Source organism: Dendropsophus ebraccatus, chromosome 2 (genome assembly GCF_027789765.1).
Source record: "Dendropsophus ebraccatus isolate aDenEbr1 chromosome 2, aDenEbr1.pat, whole genome shotgun sequence".
In the NCBI taxonomy this organism is placed as follows: Eukaryota; Metazoa; Chordata; class Amphibia; order Anura; family Hylidae; genus Dendropsophus; species Dendropsophus ebraccatus.
In genome coordinates this window covers 155,385,994-155,405,981 of record NC_091455.1, presented here as the reverse complement: position 1 = coordinate 155,405,981, position 19,988 = coordinate 155,385,994, and the positions used below count along the sequence as shown (strand labels likewise).

The window sequence follows — 19,988 nt, the reverse complement described above, 5'->3', positions numbered from 1 at the left end:
GCCATCTATACGGGGGGGATACAGGGGGGAGCCATCTATACGGGGGGGATACAGGGGGGAGCCATCTATAAGGGGGTAATACAGGGGGGAGCCATCTATAAGGGGGTAATACAGGGGGAGCCATCTATAAGGGGGTAATACAGGGGGGAGCCATCTATACGGGGGGGATACAGGGGGGAGCCATCTATACGGGGGGGGGGGATACAGGGGGGAGCCATCTATAAGGGGGGGTACAGAGGGGAGCTATCTATAAGGGGCCAATACAGATGTGCAGTGTGTAGAGAGATGAGGATGGTGACAGAGTGTGGAGCCTAATATGTCTGTCTGGCAGATTCTGTGGATTCATGGCTCAAAGAAGTTCTCATAACGGCACAGGGCAAATGGAAAAGAAGATGAAAAGGGAAGAACTCTGATCAGAGAAGACGTCCCCTGTGAGTCACTTGATGTATCTGCACTGTAATGTATATGGTGTACAGAACCTGTGTAGAGCTGGGTACCTCTATATGACTGGATGAGGTGATAGTGATCTGTGTACAGTGGATTAGTCAGTAGCAGCGGTGGTGTTAGTCAGTATGCGGTGGTAATATTTGTTGCTTGTTATCTGGCATATATATAGAGAAGGGCAAAACAACATGTCTCATATAGACAGAGGAGCAACAACATGACTATTATATTATATATGAACCATGTTGTTTCCCTGTATTCTGTATACAGGGAAACAACATGGTTCATATATAAAATAATAGTCATGTTGTTGCCCCTCTATATATATGAGACATGTTGTTTTGCCCTTCTCTATATATAAGCCATGTTGTTTCCCTGTATATTGTATTATACAGTATACATACAGGGAGACAACATGGTTCTCATATATAATAGTCATGTTGTTGCCCCTCTGTATATATGAGACATGTTGCACTGGTGTGACAATAAACCCTGCAGATTGCTGTTGGAAGTGCTGTCTCCATTTTTTTGGATACTTTAAAGCCAACTTGGTCTGGTTTGGTGAGGCATGCACGCACAGTTATTTTTTGTTTTTGCGCTGCTGAAAGACTGTGTTGTGAATTAAAGTTTATGTTAACAATAATTTGTATTTTTTATTGTACGTAACTGTACTGGCTAGGGGCGGGGTTGCAAAGATGGGGGGTTTTGATGGCGGCGGCTGCGGGAGGTGGGGCCCAATTCGCACCTCTGCCCAGGGGCCCATAATGCAGTTAAGACGGCCCCGGTGGTTGGGGGTGACCCTGGAGAGCTGGGGGGGGGGGGGGTCTCCGATCCTGATCCAAGCCCCTGGAGCAAACTCGTCGATCTGGGGGTCTTGTCTCAACTGAGAAGGCTAACTAAAAGAGATTATTTAATGAATAAGAAGCAGTTATTAGCTTATGACGATTGTTCCTCATGGATGGATGCTGGGGTGTGACAGCGAAAATATGGTATATGGATGCTGAAGTTTCAAGTCTACCCCAGGAAAATGCTCATGGATTGTATAATAAATGTGGCCCGCAGCATTAAAGTGAATGATGAAGAATCTGTAAGAGGGAGGGAGGCCTGTAAATGGTCTGACTTGCTCAATGGATTCAGTGTGGTAAATTATGCAGTCTCTTTAACCAGTTGCCGCAAAATTACGTTTGGGAAACGTCATGTAAAGCAGGTAGTTCCTGCAACATGACGTTTCCCAAACGTCACGCTCTCCCTGCTTCCCCCCGCTGCCCTATGTGAGATCGGGCAGCGGGAGGAGGCTGTATCACACAGCATGCTCCCGCTGCCTGTGCCCGGAGGGGAGCCGCACTCCCCCCGGACAGTTAACCCCATAAACGCTGCGGTCGATGCGACCGCAGCGTCTATAGTGGAGATCAGATAACTGCCGCTGATCGGGCGGCGGGAGGAGGCTGCGGCACGTTGCCCAGACTATATCTGTTCACAGGGATGGAAAAGAAAAAAATGATCAAAGCCCCATGCTCTCCTCCAATGAAAATGAATATGTAAAAGTGCAAAAAGTTAAAAACATACAAAAAAAAAATAAGACACACACTTTTTATTATAGTAATAATTGCAGTTTACTCCCAAATTACCACTAACCCCCCCCCCCCCCCAGATTACCCGTAACCACCGCAGGTTTCCCGTAACCGCCCCAGGTTGCCCATAATCACACCAGATTACAAGTACCCACCGCACGTTGCCCATAACAACCGCACGTTGCCTGTAACCACCACACGTTGACCGTAACCACCCCAGGTTGCCCGTAATCACACCAGATTACAAGTAACCACCACACGTTGCCCGTAACCACCTCACGTTGACCGTAATCACGCCAGATTAAATGTAACCACCGCACATTGCCACTGACTACATGTTACCTCTGACATCGCACACTGCCTCTGACCACCGCACGCCGCATCTGACCACGCCAAATTGCCAATTTTGCTCGTGACCACGCTAGATTGCCGTAACCACCCCAAATTACATATAAGCACTTCAGTTTGTCCGTAACCACCCCACGTTGCCCGTAAACACCCCACATTGGCTGTAACCACAGCAGGTTGCCCGTATCCACCCCACGTTGCCCGTAACCACCCCACATTGCCTGTAACCACAGCAGGTTGCCCATGACCACCCTAGGTTGTCGGTATCCACCCCAGGTTTCCCGTAACCACCGCAGGTTGCCCGTAACCACAGCAGGTTGTCCGAAACCACCCCAGTTTGTTGGTATCCACCGCAGGTTGCCCGTAACCACCGCAGGTTGCCTGTAACCACCCCACATTACCTGTAATCTCATTTTTTTTTATTGTATTTTAGTAACTGCACTATTCTAATAACCATTACTAGCTGAGGCTTTGCTCCAGCAAATTGGCACTCCTTCCTTTTGAGCCCTGCTGTGTGCCCATACAGTGGTTTATGCCAACATATGGGGTACAGTTGTTCTCAGGAGAACCTGCGTTAGAGATTTTGGGGTGAACTTTTTCTCCTCTTCCTCATGAAATTTAGAAATTTCAAACTAAACGAACATATTATTGGAAAAATTCGAGTTTTTCATTTTTAATGGCCAATTTTGAATACTTTCCTCTAATACCTGTGGGGTCAAAATGCTCAACACACCCCAAGATGAATTCTTTGAAGGGTTTACTTTCTGAAATGGGGTGACATGTGGGTTTTTTGTTTTTTTTTTACTCCGCTGGCACTATAGAGGCACTGCAAACACACCTGGCGCTCAAAAACGTCTTCAGTAAAATCTGCACTGAAAATGCTAATTGGCGCTCCTTCCCTTCTGAGCCCCTGCTGTGTGCCCATACAGTGGTTTATGCCCACATATGGGGTACCGTTGTACTCAGGAGAACCTGCGTTACAGATTTTGGGGTAAATTTTCTCTCCTGTTCCTCGTGAAATTGAGATATTTCAAACTAAAGAAACATATTATTGGAAAAATTCAAGTTTTTCATTTTTACTGTCTAATTTTAAATACTTTCCTCTAATACCTGTGGGGTCAAAATGCTCACCACACCCCAAAATGAATTCTTTGAGGGATGTACTTTCCAAAATGGAGTGACTTATGGGGAGATTTTACTCCGCTAGCACTACAGGGGCTCTGCAAACGCACCTGGCGCTCAGAAACTTCTGCAGCAAAATCTGCACTGAAAATGCTAATTGGCGCTCCTTCCCTTCTGAGCCCCGCTGTGTGCCCATACAGTGGTTTACGCCCACATATGGGGTACTGTTGTATTCAAAAGAACCTTTGTTACAGATTTTGGGGTACTTTTTTTCTCCTGTTCCTCGTGAAATTGAGAAATTACAAACTAAACAAACATATTGGAAAAATTCGAGTTTTTCATTTTAACTGTATAATTTTGAATACTTTCCTCTAATACCTGTGGGGTCAAAATGCTCACCACACACCAAGATGTATTCTTTGAGGGGTGTACTTTCAAAAATGGCGTGACTTATGGGGGGGTTTCTCTCTGCTGACACTACAGGGGCACTGCAAACCCACCTGGCGCTCAGAAACTTCTTCAGAAAAATCGGCATTAAAAAAGCTAATTGGCGCTCCCTTCCTTCTGAGCCCTCCTGTGTGCCCATACAGTGGTTTACGCCCACATATGGGGTACCGTTGTACTCAGGAACCTGCGTTACAAATAATGGGGTGTTTTTTTCTCATGTTCCTTTTGAAAATGAGAAACTTTAATCTAAACCTATATATTATTGGAAAATTTCCATTTTCCATTTTTTTACGGCCTAATGGTGAACACTTTCCTCCAGCCCCTGTAGAGTTAAAATGCTCATTATACCCTTAGATTAGTTCTTTAAGGTGTCTAGTTTCCAAAATGGGGTCACTTATGGGGGTTTACAGTATACAAGCCTCCTAAATCAACTTAAAAAAAGAACTGGTCCCAAAAAAAATATCAGTTTTGGAAATTTAATGTAAATTTGATAATTTAAGCCCCGTAACACCCTAAAAAAATAAAATATGTTTACCAAATTATGCCAGAATAAAGAAGACATATCGGTAATGTGATTTAGTAACTAATTTATGTCTTATTTATGTTTATGACTTCCTTTTTTAACCCTTTAAGGACATGGCCCATTTTCGTTTTTACGTTTTCGGTTTTTCCTCCTTGTGTTTAAAAGGTCATAGCACTTGCATTTTTCCACCTAGAAACCCACATGACCCCTTATTTTTTGCGTCACTAATTGTACTTTGCAATTACAGGCTGAATTTTTGCATAAAGTACACTGCGAAACCAGAAAAAAATTCAAAGTGTGGTGAAATTGAAAAAAAAAACGCATTTCTTTTATTTGGGGGAAATGTGTTTTTACGCCATTCGCCCTGGGGTAAAACTGACTTGTTATGCATGTTCCTCAAGTTGTTACGATTAAAACGATATGTAACATGTATAACTTATATTGTATCTGATGGCCTGTAAAAATTCAAACCGTTGTTAACCAATATACGTTCCTTAAAATCGCTCCATTCCCAGGCTTATAGCGCTTTTATCCTTTGGTCTATGGGGCTGTGCGAGGTGTCATTTTTTGCGCCATGATGTGATCTTTCTATCGGTACCTTGATTGCGCATATACGACTTTTTGATCGCTTTTTATTACATTTTTTCTGGATTTGATGGGACCAAAAATGCGCAATTTTGCACTTTGGGATTTTTTTGCGCTGACGCCGTTTACCGTACGAGATCAGGAATGTGATTAATTAATAGTTCGGGCGATTACGCACGCGGCGATACCAAACATGTTTATTTATTTATTTGTTTACTTTTATTTAAAACCTGGGAAAAGGGGGGTGATTCAGACTTTTATTAGGGGAGGGGGCTTTTTACTATTAACAACACTTTATTTTTTTTTTTTACACATATACTAGAAGCCCCCCTGGGGGACTTCTAGTATATACACTGTGATCTCTCATTGAGATCTCTGCAGCATAGATATGCTGCAGAGATCCATGAGATCGGCACTCGTTTGCTTTCGGCTGCTGCAGCCGAAAGCGAACAAGTGCCGAGCCAAGGACGGCGCCATCTTGGACGCGTCCCCGGCCGGCATCAGTAACGGAGATCTCCCCCACTAGACACCAGGGAAACGTTGCCTCCGGTAATCGGAGGCAGCTGTCAACTTTGACAGCTGCCTCCGATTAGCTAATGCCCGCTAATAGCAGCGGTCCCGGGCTACTCGCGGCACCCGGGATCGCGGCACTTCAAAGCGGGGCCGCCGCGCGGCCCCGCTTTGAAGTGCAAGTGCGGACATATGACGTACCGGTACGTCATATGTCCTTAAGAGGTTAAGAAGCAGAGAATTTCAAAGTTCATAAAATGCAAACTTTTCAAATTTTTCATGATATTTTGATGTTTTTCACAAAAAAACACAAAGTAGTGACCAAATTTTGCGACTAATATAAAGTGCCATATGTGACGAAAAAACAATCTCAGAATCGCTAGTATACGTTAAAGCATCACTGAGCTATAAGCGCATAAAGTGAGACAGGTCAGATTTAAAAAAATTAGCTTGGTCATTAAGGCCCAAACAGGCTTTAGAGGCAAGGGGTTAAAACTTTCTAAATAATGTTATTGGTAATTGTAAGGGTGAAATAGTAAAGATTCTCCTTTTCGGGTAAGTACTGACTCTGGGTGGCCACGAGTATTGGTCTGAGGACGGTCGTAAATGGATCTGTGAGACCGGCACCGGGTGTCACTCTATTCCAACCCAATTGAAGGATGGTTATTAGTGCAAGAATGACAAATATAGAACAGGGGGTAAAAGATAAATGTACACTTCAGCTGGGTGGAGATACATCCCATGGATAGTAAAGTACTGTAAAATGCAAAATTGATGGAAATAAGTGAATTGAGCTATACCTAATTTAAGTAACTTTAGAGGGGTTGGGTATCCCAAGTCTCAATATATTTATTTTATGTGGATTTTTGTATGTATATGCGGTTTGTTAAATAAATAAAGAAAAAGAAAAAAAATGAGTACATTTTTAGATTTTTGGCAATTTAATAAAGTAAAGATTTTTTTTAACATTAATAGAACACATGTATGAATAAGAAACGTGTACTACAATGTATCAATATTAGGACAATCTGGCAGCACAGGAGGCTATATGCAGGTGTGAAGCAACTTCATGTGAATGGAAGTGGGGGAGTGATACTTCTGTATTAGGAATGATCTTAGACAGCGTGAGAGGCTGTGTCCGAAGACTTAAGAATTTTATGAATGGAGAACATGGTGCGTCAGAAGTGGGTGGAACCTAAACTCAAGCTTAAAAGAGAAGTAACAGTGTTACCCATTCCCTGATGAAGGAAAGCGTGACCCTTTTCCGAAACACTGAGTTTTTTGGCCCTCTGTGGTCTCCATATGATCTATTGTGACGTCCCCCAGACCAAGGGCAAAAGTTTTAGTTTTTTGTTTTTTTTTGTTTTTTTACACACTACGCTACTGGCGGGAGAGTGTCACATGTCTACACTCCGTTCTCCTAGCTACTGAGTTGGCTCCTTCGTGATTCAACTACCACTTCTAATGTGCAATTGACTACGAATAGAGATGAGTGAACCTCGAGCATGTTTAGCATTTGATTATCGATGGCTGCTGAAGTTGGATAAAGCCCTAAGTCTATGTGGAAAACATGGATATAGTCATTGGTTGTATCCATGTTTTCCAGACGGCTTTATTCAACTTCAGCACCCGCTAATCAAATGCCGAACGATTGGGTTCGGATGGACTCGAGCATGCTCGAGGTTCGCTCATCTCTAACTATGAACTCCAATATAGACATTCAGGACATTGAATGCAGCCGTGGACAATCTCCTCCTTAAGGCTAGGTTCACACACAGTATATTTCAGTCAGTATTCCTCATATTGCAACAAAAACCAGGAGTGGATTAAAAACACAGAAAGGCTATGTTTACATAATGTTGAAATTGAGTGGATAGCCGCCATTTAATGGCAAATATTTGCTGTTTTTTTTTTTGTTTTGTTTTTTTTAAAAGCCGCTATTGTATTGAAATAATGGCAGTCATTTACAGTTATATGGCTGCCATCAACTCAATTTCAACCAGGGCTGTGGAGTCGGTAAGCCGAAGCTCCGACTCAAACTGTGACTCCTGAATTTTATCAGGACCGACTCCAACTCAGACTCCTTCATAAATGGCCAGTCACATACCAGGGGAGTTATTTATCACACTGACTCAGCAGCTTCTCCCTAATGTCCTACATGATCCTGGGCTGACTTTTGAGTGAGTAAAGGAATACTGTATATAAAACAGATTCTCCTGTGTCTGCAGTGGATGCAGCCAGTCTCCAGCCTCCATGTCCTGAACTACTCACAACTAGACTAGATGGAGAAGGTAGTCTTTTCCTGCTGCCAGTCTTCTATGCTTCTAACTAAATATTCACCATACTTAAAGAAACACTGCTAACAATGCCAGATACCTGTAATATAGAGGTCAGCCATAGTGATATACAGGGGGTCACACATAGTGATATAGAGAGGGGACACACATAGTGATACAGAGATCACATAGTGATATAGAAGGTCACTGTGGGGGCACGCAATAGCACACACACACACACAGCCTGCTGCAGCCATAGCATGCATACACACACACACACACACACACCCTGCTGCAGCCATAGCACACACCACACACACACACACACACACACACACTCGGCTTGCTGCGGCCATAGCACACATACACACAGCCTGCTGCAGCCATAGTGCACACACACACAGCCTGCTGCAGTCATAGCACACACACAGCCTACTGCAGCCATTGCGCAAGCGCGCACACACACACACACACCTGCAGCCATAAAACACTGAAGAAAAACACACAATCTTCTCCCAGAGAGAAAACACCACACTGAGGACAGAGGTTACTGCTACACTACTTATGTCTTCTCCTCCTCCTCTATATTACACAGGATATCTTCATATTACACTGCTGCTCATATACAGTCATCCAGCATCCAGGAAGAGAACAGCAAAGATCTCCCCACACACAATGGACTCTTCCAGCTCAGAAGAAAACTGCCAAATAGTGACCGACAACTTTTCCATGACCACCCTTACCTAATAGGGCCAGTGTCCTATTACTGATATATTTCCCGACCACCCTTATCTAATAGGGCCAGTGTCCTATTAGAATGTTGCTCATAATATATATATATTCATGAGGAAAACTTGTAAAATTCATATCAAAATTCAATTCTACATTTTTTAAAGATTTTTTTAAAAAGCTGGAGTCTGAGTCTGTACATTTTTTTCTGATTCAAACTCCGACTCCAGCCAAAACTAGCTTCAACTGAGACTTCACGACTCCAACTCCACAGCCCTGATTTCAACATTGTGTGAACAGAGCCTTTCTTTTTTTTCAATCCACTCCTTGTTAAGGTTGCAATTTGAGGACCACAGTACTGACTGAAATATACTGTGTGTGAACCCAGCCTAAGGGTCCATTTACACAGAAAGATTATCTGACAGATTATCTGCCAAAGATTTGAAGCCAAAGCCAGAAATGGATTTGAAAAGAGGAGAAATCTCAGGCTTTCCTTTATGACCTGATCTCTGTTTATAGTCTGTTTCTGGCTTTGGCTGGAGAGAGTTGCTGAGTTGTGCTTGTCACATTTATGATAGGTTGATGGATTAGCAGCTGGTTTGTATACAGTGGTTCGCAATAAATTAAACAATTTTTTTTTCAGTAATTCAATTCAAAAAGTGAGCTCATACATTCTATAGAGTCATTACATACAGAGTGAACGTTTTCAAGCATATATTTGTGTTAAAGTTAATGATTATGGATTAAAGCCAACAAAAAAAAAAGTCAGTATTTCAGAAAATGAGATTATTATATAAAACCAAATGAAAAAAATGTTTTTAACACAGAAATGTTGACCATATGAAAAGTATGTACAGTAAATGCCCTCAATACTTCGTCGGGGCACCTTTTGCATGAATGACGGCATCAATGCGGCGTGGCATGGAGGCGATCAGCTGTTGGCACTGCAGTGGTGTTATTAAAGCCCAGGTTACTTTGATAGTGGCCTTTAGCTCGTCTGCATTGTTGGGTCCGGTGTCTTTCATCTTCCTCTTGACAATACCCCATAAATTCTCTATGGGGTTACGGTCTGGCGAGTTTGCTGGCCAATCAAGCACAGTGATGCTGTGGTTAGTAATCAGGTATTGGTACTGCAGACCTCTGTAAGTGGTGGCTTTTGAAGCACTGACTCCAGCAGCAGTCCACTCTTTGTATATCTCTCCCAAATTTTTGAGTGGCATTTTCGTTACAATTCTGTTAAGACTGAAGTTCTCCCGGTTGCTTGTGCACCTTTTTCTACCACACTTTTTCCTTCCACTCAACTTCCTATATGCTTTGATACAGCACTCTGAGAACAGCCAGCTTCTTTAGAAATGAACTTTTGTGGCTTACCCCTCCTTGTGGAGTGTGTGAATGATTGCCTTCTGGACACCTGTCAAGTCAGCAGTCTTCCCCATGATTGTGTTGCATACAGAACCAGACTAATGGTGCTTTTAGACGGAGCGATAATTCGCCCGATCGCACGATTAACGATTTTGAATGAACAATGTTTTTTTTATAACGATCAGCGTTTAGACGGAACGATACATCGTACAGATAAATCTTTTTGGAAATGTTTTGCGATCGCTTAACCCCTTCAGGACCAGGCTAATTTCCGTTTTTGCGTTTTCATTTTTTCCTCCTTGTGCTTAAAAGGCCATAGCACTTGCATTTTTACACCTACAGACCCACATGAGCCCTTATTTTTTGCGTCACTAATTGTACTTTGCAATGACATGCTGAATTTTTGCATAAAGTGTACTACGAAACCAGAAAAAAATTCAAAGTGTGGTGAAATTGGAAAAAAAAAACACATTTCTTTTATTTGGGGGGAATGTGTTTTTACGCCATTCGCCCTGGGTTAAAACTGACTTGTTATGCATGTTCCTCAAGTCGTTACGATTAAAACGATATATAACATGTATAACTTATATTGTATCTGATGGCCTATAAAAAATTCAAACCATCGCTCCATTCCCAGGCTTATAGCACTTTTATCCTTTGGTCTATGGGGCTGTGTCAGGTGTCTTATTTTTTTGCGCCATGATGTGTTCTTTCTATCTGTACCTTGATTGCGCATATACGACTTTTTGATCGTTTTTTATTACATTTTTTCTGGATTTTATGCGACTAAAAATGCGCAATTTTGCACTTTGGGATTTTGGGCGATTACGCACGCGGCGATAACAAACATGTTTATTTATTTATTTGTTTACTTTTATTTAAAACCTGGGAAAAGGGGGGTGATTCAGACTTTTATTAGGGGAGGGGGCTTTTTTACTATAAACAACACTTTTTTTTTTTTTTTTACACATATACTAGAAGCCCCCCTGGGGGACTTCTAGTATATATACTTTGATCTCTCATTGACATCTCTGCAGCATAGATATGCTGCAGAGATCCATGAGATAGGCACTCGTTTACTTCCGGCTGCTGCAGCCGGAAGTAAACGAGTGCCGAGTCGGGGACGGCGCAATCTTGGACGAGTCCCCAGCCGGCTTCAGTAACAGAGATCGCTGTCCTGGAGGAGCGATCTCCGCCACTAGACACCAGGGAAATGCTGTATCCGGTAATCGGATGCAGCTGTCATGTTTGACAGCTGCATCTGATTACTGTATTAGCGGGCACGGCGATTGGACCGTGCCCGCTAATACCCGCGGTCCCGGGCTACATGAGGCACCCGGGACCGCGGCGGATCAGAGCAGTGTCGCCGCGCTGCCCCGCTCTGGACACCCGCACCCACGCGAGGACGCAGATCGGTCCGTGTAAACATTCTTTCAACGATTTCATCTATGTGCGAGATAGGCTTAAGCGATCGCAAAATCATCGCATAACGGATTTTCCGTACAATGTATTGTTCCATCTAAACGCTGATCGTTATAAAAAAAACATTGTTCATTCAAAATCGTTAATCGTTCGATCAGGCGAATTATCGCTCCGTGTAAAAGTACCATTAGGAAGCCATTGCAGGTGTTGTGGGTTAATTATTCAAATTTTCTGAAGTACTGACTTTTGTTTTTTTTTTGGCTGTAATCCATAATCATCAACTTTAACAGAAATAAACGCTTGGAAAAGTTCACTCTGTATGTTTTTGTTGATATTCAAATTTTTTTGCAAACCACTGTATGTCTTTGTGGAGCCTACTGCATTTGGATGTTTGATCTAATTTATTAGTTGCGTCTGGGATCACCTTGTTTTTCCGTTATAGGTACCAGTGTGTTTTTTCTTCTATTTTTCAGTGTGGTCTGACAGAACCATTTACCCAGTGATTACCACTTACAGGGCTGTGGCACAGGTGGATTCAGGCCCGCATCTGCCATGAGGCGAAGTGAAGTCTTCGCCTCAGGCGGCAGCTCTTAGGACCCTGCAGGGGGCGGCACTGGCCGCCTCTGCACAGTGAGCTTTTATGCATATATTATGCTCCTGACTACAGGAGCAGAGAGATCAGCCATAGACTGATGTCTCTGCTCCTGTATGCGTATTCCGGGGCGTGCTACGCTAATAGCGTACCGCCCAAGGAATATACGTGCAGAAGCAGGGACTCCAGTGTGATGCCGGACTCCCTGCTTCTGCACTATAGGAGCGCCTCCTGCTGTCAGCTGTGTGTGCCTCCTAATAAGGACACAGACACAGCTGACAGGAGGCTCAGAGCAGGGAACTATGAGTTCTCTGCTCTGTGCCATTCACTTCTAGATCGCAGGCTGTGTTAGTGCTGCGATCTAGAAGTGATCTGGAGCAGCCAGTGATGTCTTCCTGGTCAGGCTGCTCTATTAAATCTGTGATCAGCCTGACCAGGAAGCGACCAGGAAGCATCCAGGAGGCCACAGGGACAGCGGGGGAACCAGTGGTGAGGTGAGTAGCTGCTGGCCTGTTTTTTGTTTTACTTTGCTGAGATTGGGGGACACAGGAGATGGGTGATACAGGGGGTGATTGTGGGGAGATGGGGGGACACAGGAGATAGATGATACAGGGGGTGATTGCGGGGAGATGGGGAGACACAGGAGATGGATGATACAGGGGGGACACAGGAGATGGATGATACAGGGGGTGATTGTGGGGAGATGGGGGGACACAGTAGATGGATGATACAGAGGGTGATTGTGGGGAGATGGGGGGACACAGGAGATGGATGATACAGGGGGTGATTGTGGGGAGATGGGGGGACACAGGAGATGGATGATACAGGGGGTGATTGTGGGGAGATGGGTGGACACAGGAGATAAATGATACAGGGGGTGATTGTGGGGAGATGGGGGGACAAGAGATGGATGATACAGGGGGTGATTGTGGGGAGATGGGGGGACACAGGAGATGGATGATACAGGGGGTGATTGTGGGGAGATGGGGAGACACAGGAGATGGATGATACAGGGGGGACACAGGAGATGGATGATACAGGGGGTGATTCTGGGGAGATGGGGGGACACAGGAGATGGATGATACAGGGGGTGATTGGGAGATGGGGGACACATAAGATGGATGATACAGGCTGTGATTGTGGGAAGATGGGGGGCACAGGAGATGGATGATACAGGGGGTGATTGTGGGGAGATGGGGAGACACAGGAGATGGATGATACAGGGGGGACACAGGAGATGGATGATACAGGGGGTGATTCTGGGGAGATGGGGGGACACAGGAGATGGATGATACAGGGGGTGATTGGGAGATGGGGGACACATAAGATGGATGATACAGGCTGTGATTGTGGGAAGATGGGGGGCACAGGAGATGGATGATACAGGGGGTGATTGTGGGGAGATGGGGGGGACACAGGAGATGGATGATACAGGGGGTGATTGTGGGGAGACACAGGAGATGGATGATACAGGGGGTGATTGTGGGGAGATGGGGAGACACAGGAGATGGATGATACAGGGGGTTATTGTGGGGAGATGGGGGGACACAGGAGATGGATGATACAGGGGGTTATTGTGGGGAGACACGAGGAATATGAGGAGACGGATGATACAGGGGGTAATTGTGGGGAGATGGGGAGACACAGGAGGAATATGAGGAGATGTATGATACAGGGGGTGATTGTGGGGAGACACAGGAGGAATATAAGGAGATGGATGATACAGGGGGTAATTGTGGGGAGATGGGGAGACACAGGAGGAATATGAGGAGATGGATGATACAGGGGGTGATTGTGGGGAGATGGGGGACACAGGAGATGGATGATACAGGGGGTAATTGTGGGGAGACACAGGAGGAAAATGAAGAGATGGATGATACAGGGGGTAATTGTGGGGAGATGGGGAGACACAGGAGGAATATGAGGAGATGTATGATACAGGGGGTGATTATGTGGGGCACAGGAGGAATATGAGGAGATGGGAGGATTATGGGTGGCACAGGAGGAATATGAGGAGATGGTGAGACACAGGTGGGGGGGGATTATGATGAGATTGGAGGATTATGAGGAGATGGGGGACACAGGGGATTATGACTACAGGAGGAGATGGGGGGATTATGACTACATGAGGAGAATGGGGATTATAATAGTGTGGAGATGCAGAAGGGATCTTCTGCAGAGCCTAAAATGTCTGTCCAATAGATGCTGCGGGGACAAGTCATGGCTAACAGAAGTCTTCATGATGGAGTCAGATCCGAATATAGAAGAAAAGAGAAAGTGAACAACTCTGATGAGAGAAGACGTCACCTTTGAGTCACTGGATGTAACTGCACCCTGATCACTATACTGTCACTGTGTGGGGGTAATGCTGGACTCTATACAGTGTTTTTTATTCAGTAGCAGTACTGGTGGTATTGATCAGTCAGTGGTGGAATTTTTCCCTTGTAGTGGCAATATTGGTGATAATATTTAGTCACTATGGAGTGCTGATATGCAGTCATTATGTGGTGGGATTATTTGGTGTTTATATGATGTTGATCTCAGTTGTGGGGGGGGGGGGGGGGGGGCGCTATTTCAGTTCTCGCCTCAGGCAGCAGAAGAGCTAGAATCGGCCCTGGGTGGATTCTAGTCGGTTACCGAACTAGTAGTTGTTTTTGTACCCAAAAATGGTTCATATAAAAACTACAACTTGTCCCGCAAAATACAGTACGAGGCCACACAGCCACACAAGAAAAAAGAAAAGAAAATTATAACTGATGGAATTATTTTTTAACCCTTTTTCAGAACAAAAAAATAGCTCTGTCACTAAGGGGTTAAAAATAAAACGCTTTAGAGTTAGGCCAAAACAAGGGTTGTTTAAGACATACATTTAAAATCTACAATAAAAAAGTGACATTTCTGTAACAAAAAAAGTGACATTTTTGTGACATTTTGTAACAGTAATGTAACTGTTAAGAGCTAAAAAAAAAAAAAAAAGGGGTACCTGTCAAGAAAAACAACTTTTTGACATGTCACAGCTGAGACCCTCTGTAATCAGGAGATACATCAGGGGAGAAACAGCGGCAACAATGCCATCCATTCCCCGGCCATATCTCCCTTACAGCTGAGTCCGTCAAAGGAAGTCTATGATACTACCTAAAAAGGATAGAATAAGCAGTTGTAGAGTGCATAGCACTGCTGCCAAGTCCGCTCCCCTGGCTATGTCTCCTGATTCCAGTGGGTCTCAGCAATGAGGCTGAATGAGCTCAATAAATTTTGACAAAGTTATTTTTAGTGACAGATACTCTTCACGGCCATGTTTCCACGTAGTAAGACACCGGCCTGGCCAGGTCACGGAACGGGCGGCGTCAGAGAAGATCACCCTGGCCGGATCCGCAGCATAAAATCCGCTGTGATACTGTGTGTGTGAAGCTACCCTTAGCAGCAGATCTGCAGCAGAAAATCTGCTGCGATGCGGTGTGTGTGTGAAGCTACACTTAAGGAACATTTATATTTGCCATATCGCAGTGGATTTCATGTTGTGACTTTCGCTGTGTAATCCACTGCCAGTCTGATTAGCATTTAAGTCTAAGACACTCCATTCTCACTGCAGATTCTTATGTTATATTAACAAATAATAAAGAGGCCATACTTACTTGTCTACGCTCCCCCGGTGCCCTTTGGCGCACCCACACTCAATGTTAGTTCACTAACTCAATCACTGGTAATAATGTTTGTCTCAGCAAGGGACACAGAGATGCTGCCGGAGGGCAATGGGGGAGCACAGACAGTTAAGAATGGCTACTTTTTTATTATTTAATATAACATGAGAATCTACTGCAAGAATGGAGTGTTAAACTTTAATGCTAACTAGATAACTAGAAATGATCAAATTTACAGTACTAACGAAGCAAATTATTTTGATAGCTCGTAAATTTACTTATCAGCCTGCTGTTTTTAAAGTTCTTGACACTTTACTTCGGTTGTCTGAAAAAGCTGGATCTAGTCCTGGAAACGTCTGCCAGGACTGGATCCAGGTTTTCCAGGCACCTGGAGCGTAGCGGCACAAGCCTAAAAGGCAGTGGGTTGATAAGCCGAGCTGACAAAGCCATTCGCTTCATTGCTACTGTAAAAATTTGCTCATCTCTAATGCTAACCAATCTTGCAGCAGATTTCACAGTGAAAAACTCACAGAGTGAAATCCGCTGCAATACAATACAAGTGAAGGTACTTATAGGCTTTTCTCAAATGTTTTTTTTTTTTTTTTGGCCATATTTATGAACAGCTTTCATTTTGAGGCTGCGTTCACACTAAATATATTTCAGTCAGTATTGTGTTCCTCATATTGCAACCAAAACCAGGAGTGGATTGAAAACACAGAAAGGCTCTGTTCACACAATGTTGAAATTGAGTGGATGGCCGCCATTTAATGGCTAATATTTGCTGTTATTTAAAAAATAAACGACTGTTATATTGAAATAATGGCAGCTATTTACTGTTATATGGCGGCCATCCACTCAATTTCAACATTGTGTGAACAGATCCTTTCTATGTTTTTAATCCACTCCTGGTTTTGGTTGCAATATGAGGACCACAATACTGACTGAAATATACGTAGTGTGAACCCAGCCTAAGGCTATATTCACACTACGTATATGTACGGCCGTAGTGCGAGCCGCGAATATTCGCCCGTAGTTTTGAGGTTGATGCGTACGCTGGAAAGTATACGATATACGGCTGCACAGTGCACACTACGTATGAGCCTACGGCCCGATCGTAAACGGACCCGTAAAAAATTAACAAGACCAGTGTTTGCGGCCGGAACTGTGCAAATTCACGGCCGTGGATTTACAGGCGGTCCGTACGGGTACTTAAAAAATAGCCGGCAATAATGCCGAATGCCGATGCCTCTAATAGTTAATATATTAAATTAATAAAACACATTTTCTTTGTAATAAAGTCCCTTTCGTTGTTCAATAATTTAATTCTAATGAATCCATCATTGTGCAATAAAATATACTGTTAAAATAAATATATATAAATAAATGTATATTTATATATTTATTTTTTTACAGTATATTTAATTGCACGATGGATTCGTTTGAATTAAATTATTGAACGAAACTGATTTTATTACAACGAAAATGTGTTTTATTAATTAAATATTAATTAGTACAGGAAGCTCCATTAAGCCGTTAATTCATATTCCCGGTAAATACAGCATTCTGTACTAATCAATACTTTGCTTTAATTAAAACATCAAATGTTTCTTCTAATTATGCTATCACAATAGCATTATTAGAAGAAACATTTTGAATCATATGTGTGATCAGCAGATTAGAGTCGTCCGCAGCACAGTGACTTCATTGTGCCGACGGACGGCGAAGAGACAAGATGGAAGAGAGAAGAGCAAGATATCGGAGAGTGAGTATAAAGCTCTCCCCACCCCCTCCCCAGCACTGCACCCCTCCTAGCAAGGAAGGGGGGTCACTTAACCCCTTCCTTGCTGATATGGGTGCAGTCTGACATCAGTCTGGCCCACAGGGGTTAAGGGGGATGCAATACATCCTCCCTTAACCCCTTGGAGGCCAGACTGTAAACAGCGATCTGTAAAGATGCTGCATACTGTAAGGTGCACACCGCTCACAATGATGGGTGTTGTGCTCCTGTTTGTGTGTTTTTTGTGTGTTTCTCCCTTTTTATTTTTCAGATATCGGTATCCAGTGAATTACGTCAGATTCCATGGACTACGACGATGACCAGCGTTTTTTTTTTTTAATAAAATGGTCAATGAGGGGTGTGGGGGTGTTTTTATTTGAATAAAAAAAAAATTTCCACTTGTGTATGGTCTTTATTTCTTTACTTTATAGACTTAGCAGTGAAAGCCGTCTAATAGACGGAATCCATTACTAAGTTGGGGCCATTATTACCCCAGTACGCAATGCCACCAGGGGTACTGGGAAGAGCCGGGTGCCAGTGGTCCCAGAGCGTCAAAATTAGCGCTCCTGGACTGGGGCGGCAGCAGGCTGGTAAGATTTAGGCTGAGGAGGGCCTAAACCAATGGCTCTTCCCACCCTGGTGTTACCAGGCTGCTGTTGCTTGGTTTTTAACCCGGCTGGTTATAAAAATAGGGGGGACCCTATGTGTTTTTTTTTAATTATTTATTTATTTTTAAAAAAAAACAGCATAGGTTCCCCCCTATTTTTATAACCAGCCGGGTTAAAAACCAAGCAACAGCAGCCTGGTAACACCAGGGTGGGGAGAGCCATTGGTTAAGGCCCTCCCCAGCCTAAATCTTACCATTTTGCTGCCGCCCCAGTCCAGGAGCGCCAATTTTGACGATCCGGGACCACCGGCACCCGGCTCTTCCCAGTACCCCTGGTGGCATTGGGTACTGGGGTAATAATGGGGTGTTAGTGTTAGCCATTCTATACCGGCTAACACTAGGCCCCAACTTAGTAATGGATTCCGTCTATTAGACGGCTTCCACTACTAAGTCTATAAAGTAAAGAAATAAAGACCATACACAAGTGAAAAAAAAAATTTATTCAAATAAAAACACCCCCACACCCCTAGTTGACCATTTTATAAAAAAAAAAAAAAAAAAAAACAACCGCTGGTCATCGTCATAGTCCATGGAATCTGACGTAATCCACTGGATACCAATACCTGAAAAACAAAAAGGGAGGAACACACAAAAAACACACAAACAGGAGCACAACACCCATCAGTATTCAGTATCTTTACAGATCGCTGCTTACAGTCTGGCCCCCAAGGGGTTAAGGGAGGATGTATTGCATCCCCCTTAACCCCTTGTGGGCCAGACTGATGTCAGACTGCACCCATACCAGCAAGGAAGGGGTTAAGGGGTGGGGAGAGCTTTATACTCACTCTCCGATGTCTTGCTCTTCTCTCTTCCATCTTGTCTCTTCGCCGTCAGCGGCACAATGAAGTCACTGTGCTGCGGACGGCTCTTTTATATGTGCGATCAGCTAATCAGCTGATCGCACATATGATTCAAAATGTTTCTTCTAATAATGCTATTGTCATAACATAATTAGAAGCAACATTTGATGTTTTAATTAAAGCAAAGTATTGATTAGTACAGAATGCTCTATTTACCGGGAATATGAATTAACGGCTTAATGGAGCTTCCTGTACTTTCCCAGATGCATTCCAGAGGTGTATGCATCACTTTCTAAAGATTTTATTTGTTATTTTTATTTGAACCAGATTTTCAAGTAAATGACCGTATGTTTTCAGCCGCATGTCTATTTTTTCCCAGGGCCGTAGTTTCAGCCGCACATTTCCGGCTGCGTAAAAACTACGTCCGGAAATATACATAGTGTGAACATAGCCTAAGGCTGTATTTTCTCCCCAAAAAGACAGCCATCCAAAAAAACAGAGGCTGTGTGAAAATAGCCTAACGGATCACGGACGTGGAATGCATGTACCGAAGTCCCCCCGCGCCCGGACAGCATCTGTAATTAGGTGCTGGGAGCGGGGGAGACTGTAGTCATAAGCGCCGTGCTGTAATGAATCAGCCGCGCTGTGCTGTTACTACAGCGCGGCGCTTATGAATACAGTCTCCCCCGCTCTCAGCATCTAAATTACAGGGGGCGCAGGGGGACTACGGTACATGCATTCCACGTCGTGATCAGTCAAGATCACGGAACGTGGGAATGCAGCCTAAGGCTATGTTCACACATAGTATTTTGGTAAGTATTTGTAACCAAAAAATAAGGAGTGAGATTGACAGAAAAATTGTAATAGAAAGATTAACACAGTTTCTGTGTATTCAACATATTCCTGGTTTTGGTTGACAAAATACTATTCAATCTGTTGTTCTTCCATCTAAACTAATAAGTACATGTTTTCTTACCAACTCTACAGCCACTGTCAGACACGGACAGTGTTTATTTGTCAGTTTCATCTTTACAGCCTTAGAGTTCTGTGCGGTTTTTAAAGCTCGAGACAGGTTTTCAGGTGCTAGCTCCAAATAAATTTCATTTTGCTCTGCAGATACACCTTCCATTTGGTACTCATCAAAGAAATTGGCCTACAAAAAGAAGAGAAAA

The 19,988-nt window shown here is 43.6% G+C and overlaps 1 protein-coding gene across 4 annotated transcripts in view; it reads right to left on the bottom strand.

The window, feature by feature from the left end:
• Positions 1-19,988, bottom strand: part of HUS1 (HUS1 checkpoint clamp component) — a 446,101-nt gene that overhangs the window by 303,669 nt on the left and 122,444 nt on the right. For all 4 annotated transcript variants that reach the window (XM_069958559.1, XM_069958555.1, XM_069958558.1 and 1 more), the window contains exon 3: positions 19,793-19,969. In XM_069958559.1, the coding sequence (XP_069814660.1) occupies positions 19,793-19,969 (177 nt within the window). The remainder of the gene's footprint in view (positions 1-19,792; positions 19,970-19,988) is intronic.